This window comes from Symsagittifera roscoffensis, chromosome 4 (assembly GCF_963678635.1).
Source record: "Symsagittifera roscoffensis chromosome 4, txSymRosc1.1, whole genome shotgun sequence".
In the NCBI taxonomy this organism is placed as follows: Eukaryota; Metazoa; Xenacoelomorpha; order Acoela; family Convolutidae; genus Symsagittifera; species Symsagittifera roscoffensis.
Genome location: NC_087065.1, coordinates 47,563,525 through 47,583,051, shown reverse-complemented (window position 1 = coordinate 47,583,051; position 19,527 = coordinate 47,563,525). Strand labels below are relative to the sequence as shown.

At 32.9% G+C, this 19,527-nt stretch overlaps 1 protein-coding gene across 1 annotated transcript in view; it reads left to right on the top strand.

Moving 5' to 3' along the window:
• The window catches only part of LOC134844078 (metabotropic glutamate receptor 7-like), a 31,301-nt gene extending 22,783 nt beyond the window's left edge, over positions 1-8,518 (top strand). The window contains exons 5-6 of the mRNA XM_063860550.1: positions 5,073-5,561; positions 7,652-8,518. Coding sequence (XP_063716620.1) covers positions 5,073-5,561; positions 7,652-8,278 — 1,116 coding nt within the window. The 3' untranslated portion in view covers positions 8,279-8,518. The remainder of the gene's footprint in view (positions 1-5,072; positions 5,562-7,651) is intronic.
• The last annotated feature ends 11,009 nt before the right edge of the window (positions 8,519-19,527 follow it).

Below are 19,527 nucleotides of genomic sequence, written 5' to 3'. Positions count from 1 at the left end.
ATAATTTTTAGTTTTAAAATTTTGATGGTTGAGAAAAAAGCCTGTTTTTCTACAAAGTTATTTCTATTATAGCAAATGAAACATTTTTCGATTTTTTGGGTGAAAAACTCACCCTGGACTACGTTATGAACACAAAAAATCAAATTTTGCATGCAATTTTTTTTTTCGTAAAATTTATATTTTAGCACAAAATCAAGTTTGCAGCCAAAAAAGGGATTAAAAATTGTTTACCTCAATTTTTTGCTTTTGTTTATGAAAAAAATGCATATCATACAATTTTCATAAATGAAAATTGTGTGATAAGTGTTTTTTTTTAAATTTAAATTGATGACCAGAAAGGTTCAAAAGAGGCAAGTAGACCAAAAATTTTCATTAAAAATTTTTAAAACACTTTTTAATTTTTGTACGAAATTTTCTATGATAAACATTTTTTCCATAGACTTCATATTTGAAACTGTATGATAAGTATTTTTCTTCTATGGACGTCAACCCGGGCAGTGTGCAATAACTAAAAACTTCAGCTGCTTTTGAATTTAGAATGTTGCGAGATCTAAGACAAAAACTTATTGTTTTCTGAAGTCTCAAAAAATGTTCAACGCGTTTTTAATTATGGGTTTCACAGCACAGTTTTGTTGATGGTTCACATCTGCTCAAGTAATTGATAAAGGTTTTTGCAAAAAAAAAAACAAGTTGACAGGGATAGCCGGTAGCTGTGCAAGTACAGAACGTTCCGACCACGTTCATAGCAGACTATTAAAAGTTTTTCTCGTTTTTTTTCTAAATATCGTCTTTTTTGTGCGTTGCGCGATGAGACAATTATACAAACGCATAAAACTTAGCGAATTACGGATAATTGACAATAAGGATAATTTTTTTGCAGAATAATTATTAAATTTGTCCTTGCAAATTTACATCAATAAAAAATTTTAACTTGGTAATTCAAAAAATCATCTCCATGAAGAAAACTTGTACGCTATCAAACAAATTAATTTAAAATTAATAGAGGATAAGTTCTAATACATATAAAGGGTAGACTCTACCAACACCCAACTTCCCCCTTACTTCTTAAGGAGAGTTTTAAATAAACTTAAATTATCATATGTATTCAGTGACTGATTAAACATTTTTTTAATTCATGTATTTAATAATAATGTACATTTGTTCCATCCACAAACAATTTTGTAACTGCAAAAGTTGATGCAACAATAAAGTATTTTTTCTCTCTCGCTCTCTCTCTCTCTCTCTCTCTCTCTTTCTTATAAACTTTTTTGCAAAGAACCGTTAAATGAAATTACCATAACAAATTTTAAAGTAGTTTTTTTCGTGATTACAGAATTTTTTGATCGGTTTCAACGCGTTTTTGCAGAAAAAAGCATAATATCATAGATTAAATTTTCTTGGGCTTCTTCAGTCTATTCTCATTTTATTTGCATGTTTTTTTCACATCCTCAAGTCAACAGAAAACCCTAGCTATTAAACCTGTTTCCAATTCTTTTGTTAATTTGGCCCTTCTGCTTTTTAACTATTTCCAAAAGAAAAGTCAGTATGATTCTGAGCTTCCGTCATTAGAAGCTTCAGCGAAAATAAGGGTACAAAAGAAGTCCGAAGCGTTGCTGTACTAGTTAACGATGAAATTCACTGGAAAGAAAACTTGTCGTCAAAAAGGGTGCAATCAGTGAACCCGGCATGACTGGTCATTGCATTCTGGTCTTTCTCACGAAAAACTCAAAAAAAGTTTTAGCGACAGGAAAAAAATGACTGATAATTTTTTTTCAAACCTGAACCAGATCTAACTTAGCTCTAGTTACATCATCTGTCATTTAAAATTAATTCCTAGAAATTGGTAGATGGTCGATACCTAATGTTAATTAGCTGTTTTCTTACAGAAAAAATTGAAGCATAGAAGAAGTAGCTAGTTTTCTTAAAGAAAAAAATGAGGCATAAAAAAATTCGCTTATTTTCTTGAGTGGAGTTAACCTTGATGGTCTTTTTTGCGATCTCTGGAGTTAATCTTCGCTTTGACTTCTAATGCCATTCGATTAGTTTGGACTTAGGACGGACTTAACTAACAGTCAAAGTGATCGAATGGACAAAAAGCTGCTAATTCCAACTTTATACGATCAACTTCAGAAAAAATTGGACGTTCAATTACTGTCTAAATCTAATTTTAAACCCCTAATCTTTCCCAAATTTTCAGCTCGCTAAACTTTTAAATAATCACCAGACTTAACTCCTCTTGGGTGGTTTATAGATCACGAAAGACAATCCCTAATTTCCCCAATGAATATTCGATTGACTGGTCTATTTGAGATACGGGTTGCGGTCAAAAAGTAGACAAAATACAGGATTAAAGGCCCATTTTTTTAAGTGATGAAACAAACTGAAACCCCGATACAGTTAAAATGAAAAAAAGCATAAATAAGCGAACCGCTTCTACCCAGAATGAAATAACTTTTTCGTCAATATTTTTCTAAAAAATATTTAAACTTAAAATCAAATTAATTAGCACTTCGTAACTATCAGGGCAAAATTTGCAGTGGGAGGGATTAAAATTGATTATTTTTGATAGCAAAGACCCTCCTTTTCTCCCGAACTTGGTGCTTGATCGTATCAACTAGAGGCATTTTCAAGTTCCTTAATAGTAAAATTGTGATAATTATAAATACGAGAGTAAAATACCAATTCATCCATTTAAGCCAACGCTTTTAATTGAACCAAATGTTTTTACAGTGTATGGTTTACGCAGAAACATAATACTAACATGAAAAACAAAAAGAACTGAAAATCAAATGTTACTTCAAATTAAAAATGTTTCATTTAAAAATATTATTTATGGAATTTAGATTCATCAGATTAATAGCAGCGGTTTGCAATAATTAGGCTTTAAAGCAATTATTCGCTGCAGTATCTTATCAGCCCTATATCTGGATTCGAAAGTACCATACTTGTTATTTCGGATTAGATCTGTATAAGTTCAAAAACACAATATGGTCGATCTAAAAAAATGTCGTCAAGATTTTTCGAAAACGTCCCCCTCGAGAAAACTCTAGATCCGCGCCTGCTGCAAGTTGTTTACTAGGTACCAGACAAATGAAACTATATAATATCCGAAACAGCGCTTGCTCTTTCCATTTTCGTTTTTTTTTCTTCGAGTAATAGGTCTTGTCAAAAAATTGCTAAGATCAAAGCAGAATCTTGAGTATTCCTAATCTCCTTTAGTTTATCTCGGGCAATTTTTTGGAAACAAAGTGGTAAAGTTACTTACTTTTAAAAATGTTTTGGCTTTTTTCTAGGCGACCGCTTAACTATCATAAAATATTACTGGTATAAACGTTTAATAATAAAATAAAGTTATCAAATAGCATAAATTTGATAGTTTATTTCTTAGAAATACAAAAAATTTTTAATAATAAATCGTTATTATGGAAACTTGTTTTTATGAAAAAAAAGATGCTAAATACGCCACTAGGAGCCTAATCTCATTATATCCAAACGCAGTGATGGCTTTAAAAAGTTGGGCAATTTTGAACCGTTTTTTAGATGTATCGATTAGCGTCAAACACTGATTCTGGCGCATAGTACCACTCATGCCGGATGTAAGCGCAGCGGAGTGAGTTGAGAAAGCACTCGCTATTTGTCACTGCCATTTGTGTTGGATAATTGATTGATTTTTTGCTAGTAATACAAATTTCTGAAAAGGCTATTTGATTTGCCAATTTTCTGTTCCCATAGCTAATAGTGACCATTAAATTGTTTTTTAAAGATGGATGATTTAAAAAAAAATGAAAAAATTTCAAAAATCTTTTGTGATAAAACTTGTGCAAAAAAATAACTTTTTTTAAAATTAATCCCCCCACACGCTATGTAAATTACAGAGTGGTCATTTTTACATTTAACAAAGTATGTAAAAAAGCTAAATGGCATGCTTCAATGCAATTTGGAACGATTTCCAAGACGGACAAGACTGCTCGTAACAGGGCGAAGCCCTAAATGTTCCGTCTGCCATTTAAAGTTTATGGAGCAGAAGTAACATAAAAAAAGTTAAATGTAATAAAATAAAACGAAAAAAAAATTTCTAAAATTTGAATTTTTTTAAAATGAAATCATCCCCCACACGCCATATAAAGTACAAACGAATAGATTTCGCTCTTTGTAACAAATCAATTATGGCAAATAAGCTTCTTTCAAACAATTTGGAACGATTTATAAGACGGATTAATTCTCCGCTTACGCGTTAATAGCGCAAAATATATCACGCGTTAATTGTCCCAAATTGGCTAAAATGACAATCTTTAAACCCCCATAACTTTACAAAAAATGATCACAGGTGAAATATTTTTTCAAATTTGAGCTCAAGGCAATAATACCTTTCGAATGATAAAAATATTCGGGCAAAAATGGCTAGTTAAAAAGTCGAAATTTGTCTGAAGAAAAAAAACCCACCCCGAGCACAAATATTCCGTTACTTTCGTATCGAAAGTCGGAACAATTATATCTCTGCTGACGGGTAAAAACGCAAAATGAATCACTCGTCAAGTCAATTGTCCTAAATTGGCCATTTTGGCAATATTTAAAGACGCGTAACTTAACGAAAAAAGATTGTTTTAAAATCTCTACTCTGTTATTTTTAAATCTCTGCTCAAGACAACAATACATTATTCGAATGAGTCTAAAAAAACCGACAAAATTTGGAAGTTTTTGTCCAATTTTCGAAAATCAAAACCCAAATTAAACGCCTAGTGGTTGATCGTATGTCAACCAATTCTATCTGATTTTTGACTTAAAAGCTCTCTTTTAAATTTTGTCGAATTTTGAAGCTTATGGATTCCTGATCAATAACAAAACATTCGAGCTTAACGTGGTAAGGTTAACTCAAAATGTCGATCAAAAGGCATTTTGAGGCTTGCTAATTTTTTTTTATGAACCTGAATGTAGCTTATATGGCAAACAACAAAATGAAAAATTAAAATCAAAAAATTGTAGGGCGCAGTCCTCGCTCAAGTCAATAGTTGAATCCGGCAGTCCCCTAGAATCCGCCAACAGTTGCTAGTACAAGTCCGCTTTTATTTCAGGCGTGTTGCTGGATTTGTCAGTCATGTCGAGTGCGTGAATACCTCTTCAACGAGACTGCCTGTCGTGAATGTCCTCCACAGCACAAACCCTCCGACGCCAAATCCAAATGCGATCGGATATCCATCGAATTCGTCAACTTCTCCAACATTCACGCAATCGTAACTGTCGTATTTGCCACTACCGGGATCATAATGACTGTTTTTATTATAGCAGTTTACATAAAACATTCAGAGGCACCGGCCATTAAAGCAAGCGCTCGAGAACTTTGCTTTATTTTACTAACCGGAGTATTCATAGCTTACGCGATACCCTTTTTACTGCTATTAAAGCCAAATTTGATAGTGTGTGCCGCACAAAAATTGTCGATAGGAATGGCGTTCTCGTTAATGTATTCGGCTCTACTCGTAAAGACAAATCGCATTGCGAGGATTTTTGACTCGTCGAACGTGAAAGCCGCGAGACCGATGTTTATCAGCCCCAGTTCACAGGTGAGATCTCTTTTTTTAAAGCAATTTCTAAAATTACATTTTGTGAGAATTTGAGTTATTGATATCATGTTCTTCACTTTTTTGACTGGTGCGATCAAAATGTCATTATTTCGTTTTTTTTCTCTGCGACAACGTCTTTATGGGACCAGTAACTTTTAGTTAAAAAATTGATTTACAAATTTGCTTCCTATTTTTGTGCTCCTATATATAGCATGCTGCATCGGAAAATTCTGTGTTATTTTCACAACAACCGATTATCTTTGTTTAAATTTGCCTGCATAGTTTTTCAATGCGCTTTTTGTTTTGCGACCAAAAACTGATACGGAATCGAGTATGGCAGACGCTATAGAAATTTGAAGTTGTAAAAAAGTATTTTGTTCTTCATATATTTTATTTATCAGAGTTTTTTGTTGTTCAGAAACAATTTGAATTGAGAGAGTACCGCAAAAACTCGCAACAAAAATTAACTCGCTTAAAAGGAGAACTTGCAAAAATCTTGGACAGCGACAAATCGCAAAGTGAAAACCATTTGAGAACTATAGAGTTTCGATTTAAGGTCTCGTTACGAAATTGGACGTCTCTTCTGAAGAAGAAGAAAAATTTGATTTATATACTCACAAAGTATTATTAGCTTCGATCCTGGGCGGGGTGGAGTTTTCACCAAAACAATCAACTTTTTTTGGATTTTTGCATCGCTGGGGAATTTGCAAAAAAAAAGCAGGCAAAAAAGTAGTTTTGGGACACTTCATCAAAAATGTTCATCAAAAAACGGTGTTTATTCGGCGTTCCCCTTCCTCATTAATAAGCAATTTTGACGCCGGCTGCGTCTTTAGAAAAGTTTCAGGGTTGTTCAGAAGATGAAAAAAGATGTCTTAAAATAAAACCAAAGAGGGACCCGTTAGGTGGTCATAAGTCGAGTTAGGTTAAATTAGTTAGAAGACTTATTTCTAAGAGAAGGAACACCGAGCTTTTCAATAGGCTCCCTCCCTAAACCCATATTTGTGCGTACCAAGGATTCAAATAGCTAAAAACCAGGAAAGTTATCTAATTTTTTCGTGGCAAAATTTTTTCTCTATTTTTGCAAGGATGACTCTGGTTGGAACACTCTGTGCTAAATGCCAGCAACTCGCTTATTCTTCTTTCTATAAACATTTAACTTGTTTAAAATTGAAGCCTATGTTTGAAATTGAAGCATAAGGTATTCAAACTTTAAGCCGAACAAAAAAATCTAAAACAAGCCCAAAAATACAACCTGTTCATCAACTTCATGTAAGTTGCGCTATACTAATGATTGCCCTTTATCTTTGTAATTGACGTCATGCTGGATTGAAGACCGATAAAGTCATTCAGAATCATCATAAACCAGATAAATCAATCCAATTTGCATTTCTCAGGGTCTTTTTACGGCTGACGTCGTTGGTAAAATGGACAGTTATATGACCTACTAAACTTAACTTAATATTGAAAATCTCGTCAATCCCGTCAATTTGACAGTCAATCAGATGTTCTCCTTTTCTTTCCAATTGAACAGTAGTGTATTTTAACGTTTTTGTGGTGGTCTAAAGTTGTTATTGTTCCGACTTTCGATACGAAAGTAACGGAATATTTGTGCTCGGGGTGGGTTTTTTTTCTTCAGACAAATTTCGACTTTTTAACTAGCCATTTTTGACGAAATTTTTTAATATCATTCAAAAGCTATTGTTGTCCTGAGCTTAAATTTGAAAAGATGTTTCACCTGTGATTATTTTTCGTAAAGTTATGGGGGTTTAAAGATTGCCATTTTGGCCAATTTGATCAATTTGGGACAGTTAACGCGCGATATATTTTGCGCTATCAACGCGTAAGCGGAGATTTAATCCGTCTTAGAAATAGTCCCAAATTGGTTGAAAGCAGCTTATTTGCCATAATTGATTTGTTGCAAGGAGCGAAATCTATTGTTTTGTACTTTATATGGCGTGTGGGGGGATGATTTTCATAGAAAAATTTTCAAATTTTAGAAAAAAAAGTTTTTCATTTTATTTTTATTCATTTTATGATACGAGCAGTCTTGTTACCTTACGAAAAGATTGAACAAAATCTGCCATGTTTAGGTTGTCATCACTGGATGTTTGAACCTAGTTGAGCTGGTCTTCATCATAATGTGGTTTCTGGCCTCTAAGCCGGAGGCAATTGTGAACGAACCCTCTCTTTTCCGACTGCAGCTAATCTGTCAGAACTTCAACGAGTTTTCATACGTTGCCGGGATAACCTACCCGCTAATTCTATTATGCGTGTGCACATATTACGCAATAATCACCCGAAAGATACCCGAATCTTTCAACGAGTCGAAGTACATCGGGTTAACTGTTTACACGACTTGCGTAGTTTGGGTTTCTTTTTTCCCGATCTATTTCATGTCGTCGGACAATTTAGACATTCGGACAATTACACTTTCGGTTACTTGCATGGTTTCGGCTAGTGTGGTGGTAGCTTGTCTATTTGCCCCGAAGCTGTATATGGTGTTAGGCAAAAAAGAGACCACTTTGCCGAAAAACAGCGGGGCAACAATGCGATTTAGAACAAAAATCGAAACGGTCGAAGCTAGGACTCAACCGCTATCCCCCACTCCTGTTGCCAAAGCTTCAAACAGTCCCAACATTCAGAGTTGCTGTTGTAACTGTACTTCTGGGCGAGGAAGTAGCGAACATTCCAATAAAATTAACCAGAGCGCTGTTTAGTACATTTGAAGTGAAATTGTGAAAAATGAAAGTCACTTTTTTGAGAAAAAAAATTTTCTCTAGAGAGCCGTGGTGCAATTCCTCTAAAGACCCGTGGTGCAATTTCGTGGTGCAATTCCTGCGATGACTATTAAAATGGTGTCGGATTTTGTCGATGTAGCCCATTTATTTACCATTAAGAAACAGTTGAATACAAAGAATTAAAAACTCAATTTGGGTTAGATTGCGTTATGTTTTATTGATAAAAGTTTTTGAAATTCAAAGTTTAATTTATCATATCATTTATTTAACCGCGAACTTAATTAATTTCCAATTTTATTTACTTTCTTTTTTTTCAGAAGAATCACAACGGAATTTAGCTGTTTTTAAGAGCCAATCTTAGTTGCCCAATAGACCCCAAAGGCTTACATAGCAAATGGCTTAAATAGCCTCAGGAAATTCAATTACATTTCGTTTTGAAAAGAGCAATTATTGAGGAGGGTTGTCACAGTTGATTCATTTTCAGAATCGTCATATTGAACGCTTAAAAATTATGCACAGTCGAAACCTATCTTTTTCTGCTGCAAAACGATGCAAATCTATTTTAGCAGCCCTTTTTCATGAACATAAACTTGGTTACACTGTTTATTAAACTGTACTTGAATTACATCATTGGAACCTGATCTAAACTACATTTTATGATTGGATAAATTAAATGTTTTACCAATGTAAAGTATTTAATATTAACCAATCATGATCCATCTAACTAACAACCCACTTATTTGTAAGTGCTGAAGTTACTTGTAATTTCAGCACCAGAGAGATTTGAATTTAACTTAGAAATTAGTTGGACTCTCCCGAGCACTTCAGCAGCCGCAATAAACCAGTATACCCTAGATCTATTGAGCCTAGCAGAGACTAGTTAAACAACCTGAGACTAGATAGTATAAGAGTAAGATTAGGATCGGTATTAGACTAAGAAGTTGCACGAATCTATCCGGCCGAAAATAAGATAGCGTGACGAGCAGACGGTGTACCCTATCCGAAATTACTCTATGAGTTATACACCCCAGTCCTAACTCATCTGGTGCGACCATAAGTCTCGAACAAGACCTTACTAGATTAGAATTAACCAAAAATAGATTAGAAATTAGACAAAAACATTTACAAAATGTTATACGACAATAATTTAATTGAAATGTCTCTCCGACTCAATAGATCAGAGCCAATATTCCGAACCATAACAGAACTACCCGGAATTGGAAGAAGACCTCGAACCAAAGACGACATACGACAAAGTAGAAACTTGCCGTATAGTTATATGATAGTTCGGCAAAAGCCAGAACAAACTTTTATATTTCGAATACTACTTGCAATGAATTTAGATTTCCATTTGCAAACATAAAACCTTGAAGTTACCCTTCAAAATCATTTCAGGCGCTAAACAAAATTAATATTATACAATAACGATTGATAAAAAGATCTTAGATCGTTTTCCTAAAACTCTGCAGTATTATACAAAACATGTTTGAAAAATATTTATTGGAAAATAAAAATAAAAATTAGTAGCATGACAATAAATGGTTAGTAATCATAAATCATCCTGTTGTTCCAGCTTCATCACCTAAAACATAACAGCAATCATCAACTCACTAACATCATAAAACACTAAATCTTTCCTTTACACAAATTTAAAACTTTATTAAAACTTAAAGTCACTTAATTTAAAATCAGATCATCAAGGCTTATCCTTGGATCTTAAATCATTTTCTACTTAATTAAATTTCAAACTTGATCATCAAGGCTTATCCTTGGATCAAACAGAACAACTTTGTTCTCCCCCACCCACTTAATTAGTGTCTAACGACCTCAAACGTCGATTCACTATCCAACCCTCTCTAAAAACCCAGGACTAATAGAAATTTTTACACAAAACTAATCATTCAAATTAGGATAAACAGTGAAGAACTTCGGTTATTCATCCTTCACTTGACCCCCCCTCTTACCAGACCCAGGATAAATCTTAGACTTAGTAAGTTTAAAATAGTATCTAACGAACTACTCGCGTTCTAATTATACCTGAACCTTGTGGATCGATTTACTATTCTCCAACCCTTGAACACAATCACTACCCCTAAGTAAGATTAAGTAAGTTAACACCTTAGCTTATACTAGTCACGAGAAAGTAAAAATCATTCTTCGGAATCGATATTATTTTCTCTCCAACCCTGAACAAATAGACCCAGGTTAAGCTAACCAAAAAATCGTAAGGACTAACAGTTTAAGTAATTAGAATTCACTTAACAACTTTTTGCATCCGTCATCCTAAACCTTATGTCATTTAAAAACCTAGGAAATAAACAAACAATCGTTTTACACAATTGTGAAATAGATAACAAAAAATACGACCTTGTAATCACACCTCATACACAAACAGTTGGATACATTCGCACAAAACGACAAACACTAAAGAGGAAAATAATAACTAAACAAAGACAAATAACACGAAAAAGATTTTCAAAAAATCGAAACGCATTTTCAGAATCAGAAACCAACAGTTTAGACGAACTTTACAAACTAAAAGAATCAATAGATAAAAATTGCCCACTTCACGATCAACTATATTTTTCTGACTCAGAAACAACTTCAAATTCATCACAAAGAGGAAAAAGAAGAATAAAAAAACAGTACAAACACAAACCAGTACATCTATACAATTGGAATCAACCAATTCGACACATTAATAATTACATATTAACAGTCATCGAACGGAAAAATGAGTTCAACACACACCCCAGGTGACGAAACTCCAGATGATGATGAAATCTTTCCTTTTATAGTAGATGCAGATACTGATAGAGGACAACACATATTTTGTCAAAATTTACTCGTAAATTTATTTGAACCCGGAATCAGTCCATGTAAAACAGAGTTCCCCGATGTAAAAATCAAAAGACAAATCATAGATCACTATCTAAAAGATATTTGCAACATAACACAACAGTATGGAATCTACTCTATAGAATTCACTTCCCCAAACCATAATAATAGAACATATACTATTCAAACAGACGATCTTGACTTAGAATTTTCAAAAGTTTTTTCAGAATATATAAAAAGCATCCAATACCATAACTCACAAAGAGCAAACTCCATTTTCACCAATGAAGTTTTCGCAATAATATATAGTTATATTTCGATATTAGAAAATGAACTCCCATTAACAAATGTCTCACCGACAGAAACATCTAAACATTTAAGAGTACGACATGAAATCACACTACTCTCTAGTTATTTAAACATCATTAAAGAAAATTTCACGAAAGACGACGTTTCACAACATACCAAACACGATTTACAAAAAATTTTGGCATGGTTCATAATAGATTATTTCACACACAATATTGATTTAATTGCACAAGCAAGAAAAAATTTTAGACCCCAAAATTCGAACGATGATACCGCTATCACAGAACAATCAGATTATGTTTGGGACCCCGAATGGTCTCATCCCGCATTTATAAGCTTTCCACAATCAATCTCAAGTCAAGCAATAGGTACAATATCTTACATAAGAGATTATGTAAGAGTAATACCATTAACAATTGATGCAACACCATTAAACTATAATACATTTTTACCCGATACACAAAATAATAGTTTAAACTCTACAGTCATACACAACGAAAACCTCAATGGAACTAGGAATCTTACTCAACAAGATATACAGACACCATCACACTTCATAAATGAAGAAATTGTACACACAACAACTACACAACAAAGTATTTCACCAATACGCCCGAATTTAACAACACCAAGGAATACAAATCTTTCACAAACACAAGTAACCTTACAATCAACCGTTAAACCTTCGGTTGCTCCAAAATATTCACATATGGATTACCAAACATATAGACCCATGACAATACCATCAAAAACACGCAAAACATTCACTAGAAACAACTTTGCAGACCATAATTATAATTATACACATCCGTCAAAAACAAATTATCAACCACAAAGGAATTTTAATCAATATACAAAACCTCGAAACTGGGATAACCCAACGGCCCAATATAATTCCAAAAATTTTCAACCAAATCCTCCACAGGATCGCAGTGAAAATTACCCATTTTTTCAACAAAATAAAAAGAAAAAACAAACATCTTATCAAATGGATTATTTATCCTCAGATGATGATTTCTTACAACCAGATATATTTGCACCAAATACTCAAGAATATCGTAGACAAGGAATACAGAAAACACGTACAAATCATAGGAATTTTTCTCCACAACCGATAGATGCACAACATCAACAACCAATTCAACAACAAAATCCAATTAATACACAATCTTTTCAACCAATTCAACAACAAAATCCAATGACTGCACACTCGTATCAACCATCACAAATGCAAAATGAAATACCACTCCCATATTATCTTCAACAACATGAAATAACAAGAAACCAACTTTCAAATTTTTCTCAAATGCCAAATGCAGCAGAATCATTACAAATGACAATGAATCCATACCTAATGGGTGGATCATCAATAACATCAAATAAACCTTTAATGGTTTTCACAGGAACAGACCCTGAATACTCTGTAGAAGATTATTTAAATGCAGTAACAGCAAACCTGATTTTAAACATTGGACCTGAACCAATTAATACGCCACTACATCAAAACTGGATACATCGACGCACAGCGTTGATACAAACAACCTTAGATGGCGCAGCCCAAAAATGGTTTTCAGTACTACCTCTAGAAATAAAATCAAACTGGAAAAGATTTACACAAGAATTTTCAAAAATGTTTGACTCTGAAAGAAACAAACAACAACAAAGAGTTTTATGTAATGAAATTCGCAGATTACCAAACGAAACCATCAAACAGTTAGCAGTAAGAATCGAAACACTAGTTCGAAAAGCATATTCACTAAATACACACGACTATAAAAACACAAAGATGACAGAAATCTTAATGATGACCTTAACACCACAATTAAGGAAAATAGCAATAAAAAAGAGAGCATCCCATCCTTCTTCAATTCGAGAACCCGATTTAGATTTTAGAAAACTAGTAGACAAACTAGAACAAGCAGAAATCACGATGAAACTAGAAGAAACGGAAAATCTGAAATTACAATACGTTAACAGAATTGAAACGACTCCCACTAATATTAATAATATACAGGAATCAGAGACAGACCTCGTCGAAAAAATCACTGAAATACTTAATATCTACGAAAAGAACCCAAACTTTAAAGGCAAACCATCTTTCAAAAAATGGTGTAATTATTGCCGACGATACGGACATAGTATTTCCGAATGTAGACAAAAACAGCAAGATAGTCAAAATAAACCTCAAAAATACAAAGAACCAAATAAATCATTCTATCAATACATGAAAAAAGATCAAAATCTACCAAACAAAAATGTATACAGCAACAACAGTTCAGGAAAGCCACTTCCGAACAATACAAGTTATACAAGAAATCAATCCCCATATAACTCAAGTTATAGAGGAAGATCACCAGAACGAAGAAACACGCAAAATTCATCGCAAAATCACTACAATAGACCAAATAGTAGAAATAACTACTCCAGATCAAATTCAAATACACAACGATTTGTTTCTAGATCTAATTCCCAATCAAGAAATAATTACTATCCAAACAACCAATCACGAAATTCATCATACAATAGGAATAGAAACTACTCCTATAATCGAAATAGAAGTTATTCAAACAACCGAAACCAGAATTACCCGAATAATCGATCAAGGAATAACTCATATAATAGATCGAACTATAACAGACCAAACAGCAATTATCAAAATAGATCGCGAAATAATTCACAAAACCGACATTCAAGTTATAATAACCGTTATAGAAATTATTCCCAATCACCACACCGGAATAATAATCACTATAATAACTCTAATAATCGTCATAGAAGCAGTACACCTAAACATCAAAGACAAATCAATCAAGTACAAGCTAACCCAGAAACAACATCAGACCCCCCAGGTATTGATGACACAGTTACTGATACGTTACAACTCAATCAAATAAATTGTACATCATCAGATTCAGAAAGTGATACAGAAAACACTCTTTCTATCAATATGATAAAAGTCGAAAATGACTATGAATCTGTCATATATGAACAACCTTTTCCATCACACATATATGAAAATCAATCAGAATTTCTTCAAAATTATTACACTACACCCATAAATTCCACACCAACAACGCAAGAAACAAATGCAAAAAATACTACAGAACAACCCAATCAAAATGTCAAAACAAAATGCTTGAATACAAACCACATCTACCAAAATATACAAAAAGAACAACCCAAAGAAAAAATCTGGACAATACCATTTCTCTTAGAAAGCCCAAGAAACAAAGAATTTCAAGCACCAGACCTTGAAATCGATTTTTTAATTGATTCAGGAGCAGAATCAAACATAATAAACATTCCCACATGGAATGAAATAAAAACTTTACACCCAAAGCTAACACCTCTTGAAACCTCCAGTAAGCTAGCAACAGCACAAGGATCAACATTGATAAACTACGGAAAAATCCAATTATTTCTCCTCCCTACCAGAACAATGGAGCAAAGTAAAATTCTAAATAAGCCATTTAAACAAATATTCCATATCACTGATATTAAATATAATATCATTGGAATACCATTTATTTCGAAGTATATACCAACAATTAACATCCTAAATAGTAAAATATTAATCAAAGATAAATATACAAAAACAAAAGAAACATCCTTAACATTTTTTCAAAGATTAAATAAACAACCACCATTCTTTTCAAAATTCTATCCGATATTTAACCAACAAAGAAAACACCTGAAACCACTATCAGGAAACATCTATAATTTTTCAATCAAACAAGTTCACCAATATGATAAAGAACAAAACAAACAAAAATTTTATATGTCAGATTTTGAATTCAAACCTATTCATAAATTTTTCAAAATCACAATCTCTTCAATAAAATATTTGAAAAATTCGAATTCAGATATTATTTCCTTACATGTTTATAACAACACACCTTACCAAGTAACATTACCTTTAGGACTTTTAGGATATTGTGAAACCAACGCTACAATATCACCAATACACGAAAAAGCCTATCGCGTAAATAATATACTCCAATTACTAGATATTTGCCAATCTACAATTCTTAATGAAGAATTATCTATAAATAATATAATAAGTAACGAAAACAGAAATACGGATTACTTCACAAAAACTCCATATTTCAAACCTACATTCAACATAAGTAACTACACAGAGGACCAACAGAAATTTTTAACAATGTTTAATTTCCAACATTCACAAATAACACAAGACGAATTCGAAAAGTTAGCCAAACAGCTAATTAAATATTCATCAGTCTATGCAACATCAAAATTCGATGTTGGCAAAATCAGTTCATCACTACATCTCCCATTAAAACCAGACGCAGTTTTCAAAAAACAGAGAGCAAGTAAAGTACCAATTCACTTACATGATAAAGTAAACAGATTACTCGATATTTTAGAACAGTACAATATTATATCACCAGTTAATAAAGAAGAACAACCAAAAGGCAACACATTCATCAACCCCGTTATCATTCTAGCTGAAGGAGAATCATTAAAAATCGTTCTCGACGCTAGATACCTCAATTCACTCATAGATGAATCAAAATGCAATTGGCCCATCGAACCAATACAAGTTATTTTAACAAAAATAAATGGCAAATACTTCACAACCGCCGACATGAATAGTGCATACAATCAAATGCCACTAGATGAACAATCACGACGTTTAACACAATTTGTTATCGGAAACCAACAATATGAATTTAACCGCTTATTCTATGGAATATCCATAGGACCAGCAGCATTTTCAGCTTTTATGAGCAAAATTTTTAGACCACTAATACTCAAGAAAAACGCAATCACCTATCTAGACGATGTTTTTATGCAATCACAAACAAAAGACGAAATGTTCAAAGTTTTAGAAAAATATCACCAAATACTTCAGAACGAAAATCTGAAGGCCGCCCCCGATAAATCACACTTCTTTTTGACAAGAGTTAAATTCTTAGGACATAACATAGAAAGAAAAACAATCACTCCACTGAAATCACGCATTGACGCTATTCAAAAACTTCAACCACCAACAAATAAAAAGAAAATCCAAGAATTCCTTGGAATGTTAAACTTTTTAAGTAAATATGTTTATAAAATGCAATTATATCTACGACCATTTTACAACATCCTTAGACAACAAAATAATTTTGAATGGAATACAGAACATCAAGCACGATTCGAAGAAATAAAGAAACTTTTAACTGAACAAATTTCAAACACAATTCCAGACCCTGATCAACCATTTTATGCAATGTGCGATGCTTCGAACTTTGGCATCGGCGCAGCACTATTACAATCACATAATGGTACAAATAAAATGAACCTGATATCAGCAAATTCCCGATTATTCACTCAAGCAGAGCTACGACTCTCAACTCTAATGAGAGAATGTACAGCCATAATATATACACTGACAGAATATGAATTTCTGATACTTGGATCACAACATCCCACAGTTTTATTCACAGACCACAAACCAATCATTTTTCTTTTTACACAGAAATCTAACCCAAACCACCGAGTTTACAGATTTCAATTAATTCTATTGAAATTTCCAAACTTACATATAGTTTGGACTGCAGGAAAAAATCTTGCATTACCAGACACCTTAAGTCGAAATACACCACCTGAATTACTTACACGAAAAACAACAGTTGAAATACCCAAAAACATAAAATTCTACCTTGCAGAAAACGAAACATCACCCCGATTAGAATGCAAATATGCAGTTAAAACTGATATTGAACAATCACAAATAAATAATTTACAACATTTCCCACTTTATTTAGATTGTCAAAATAATCATTATGAAGTTGACCTACTTGGAACATCAACTTTTAAACCAATTCCATATTCCCAATGGATAAAAAATAACACCCAACAAAAACGAACAAAACAACACCAAACTAAAAAAGACCATTTTCCACTAATAGAAAAAGAAAATTTAACTGATAAAATAAATTTATCAGGACCACCAACAACCGATTCGAAATACACAATAAATCAAGTTTTTGATCTTCATGACCCATTAGATACAATACCCTTATCTAAATTCGAAATTGAAAACATTTTTCTCCCTCCAACAGAAATAATTACAATTTCAACACTAAAACAATACCAAAATCTTGACCCAATAATTCGACAACTAAAATCATGGCACAAATATAAAACTAAACCTACCAAAGCAGATTCAACCATACTAGGCAACAAGACACTCCTCCGATATTTTCGCAAATTTAATTACACAACAATTAATGAAACTACAGACCTTTTAGAATACAACTTAAACGAATCCATAGTCCCCTGTCTTCCTTTAAGTATGATTCTCATCGCTTTTAATATTTCACATACACAAAATATTAAAGGACACTCTGGATCAGAAAAAACATATTCAAATTTTATACAAAATTTTTACTTCCCAAATGCACCAATCTGGATAAAAGTACTATGCAATGATTGTATAGTATGTCAGCTAAATAAACCTTACCCAAATCAAAAACAAATAGCACAAAAACAAGATTTTAAAAGACAAAGTTTGTACTTTAATCACCGTATCTCATTTGATACTAAAGGCCCAATTTCACCCTCATCAGAAGGAAACTCCTACATTATGGTAATTGTTGACGCATTCACACACTATGTAGCACTTAACCCAGTACCACATTGTAATGCTTATTACGCATATACAACACTTTATGAACACTGGATAGCAAAATTTGGACTACCAGAAATTTTAGTCACAGACAATGGTACAGAATTCATAAATAATGAAATAATAACACTATGTCATTTATACAACATTAAACACAAACCACGTACATCTCATGCACCTTGGACAAACGGCTTAGTCGAAGGTATGAACCGTTCACTACAAGAATATCTTAGATGTATCATCAACGGAAATGATACAAAATATACCGAATGGTCAGCAGATGTAAAATTATTTCCCTTAGCATATAACTCACAAATTACGACAACACTAGGAATGTCACCATATGAAATGGTTTTTAACCAAAAGCCACGCAAACCAATAATGTTTACAGCAAATTCCCATAAAAACGCACAAGGTTATTGTAAACCAAATAAAGACTCAATTTGTTATAACCTACCTTTACATACACACGATGAAGATCATTTTCATCACCCACAAATTCTTAAATTAGCCTCCGGTACACACACCGAATGGATTTTAAATAGAGATAAGAAACACAATGAAATTTACCAAAAAATAACGAAAAAGTTATTACAAAGACAAAACATAAATGAACAAATCAAATCACGTTTTACACCAGCTTCCGATTTAAAAATTGGAACATTTGTTCTCATACCTAATTTTAATACTCAAAAAGGAATTTCTAAAAAATTACAACCCCTCCGAAAAGGACCCTACCAAATAATTGCAAGACCCACTGATGTCACATATAAAATTACCGACTCCAATAAAAAAGAAATCGTTCAGCACCGAAACAACCTATTACCTTACTACCCAAAAGAATACGCACTCCGCGAATTAACCCAATTATATTCCTTCACAGGATTAAAAATAGTTCAAAACGAACCACATCTGAAAAATACAGAACAAAATGATAACCCCACCGAAAATCAAAACACAAAACCAACCGCTACCAAAAACACTACAAAAAATCTAGACCATAAAGAATCCCAAAAGCAAAGAAAAAATAGAAAAATGACAGAACAAATAATACCCCAAGAAGAAATAGACAAATCAGAACATAGAAAAACAACAAGACTCCGAAATCAACCACGTAAAAACTACAAAATGTTCATCCCCCAATCTAAAATATTAAAGAAAGTAGAATTTAAAAAGTAATTTTAAGATTTTATACTTCACAATCTTGAAACCTCCGTAACATTTTTCATTTCAATTTTTCAAAATAACATGCTCACAAGTACGCAATAATTCTAGTTCAAAATAGACCAATAGGATTCATCCAATCCGCCACTTTCTCTAACTCAAACTAAGATCAATTAGACGAATAATCTAGAACTCCAGGCACATCTCTAACTATAACTTTACAACCTCCAGGTCAAAAATAAGCAAACCACTCCAACTTGACAGCTAAAATAAATATCAC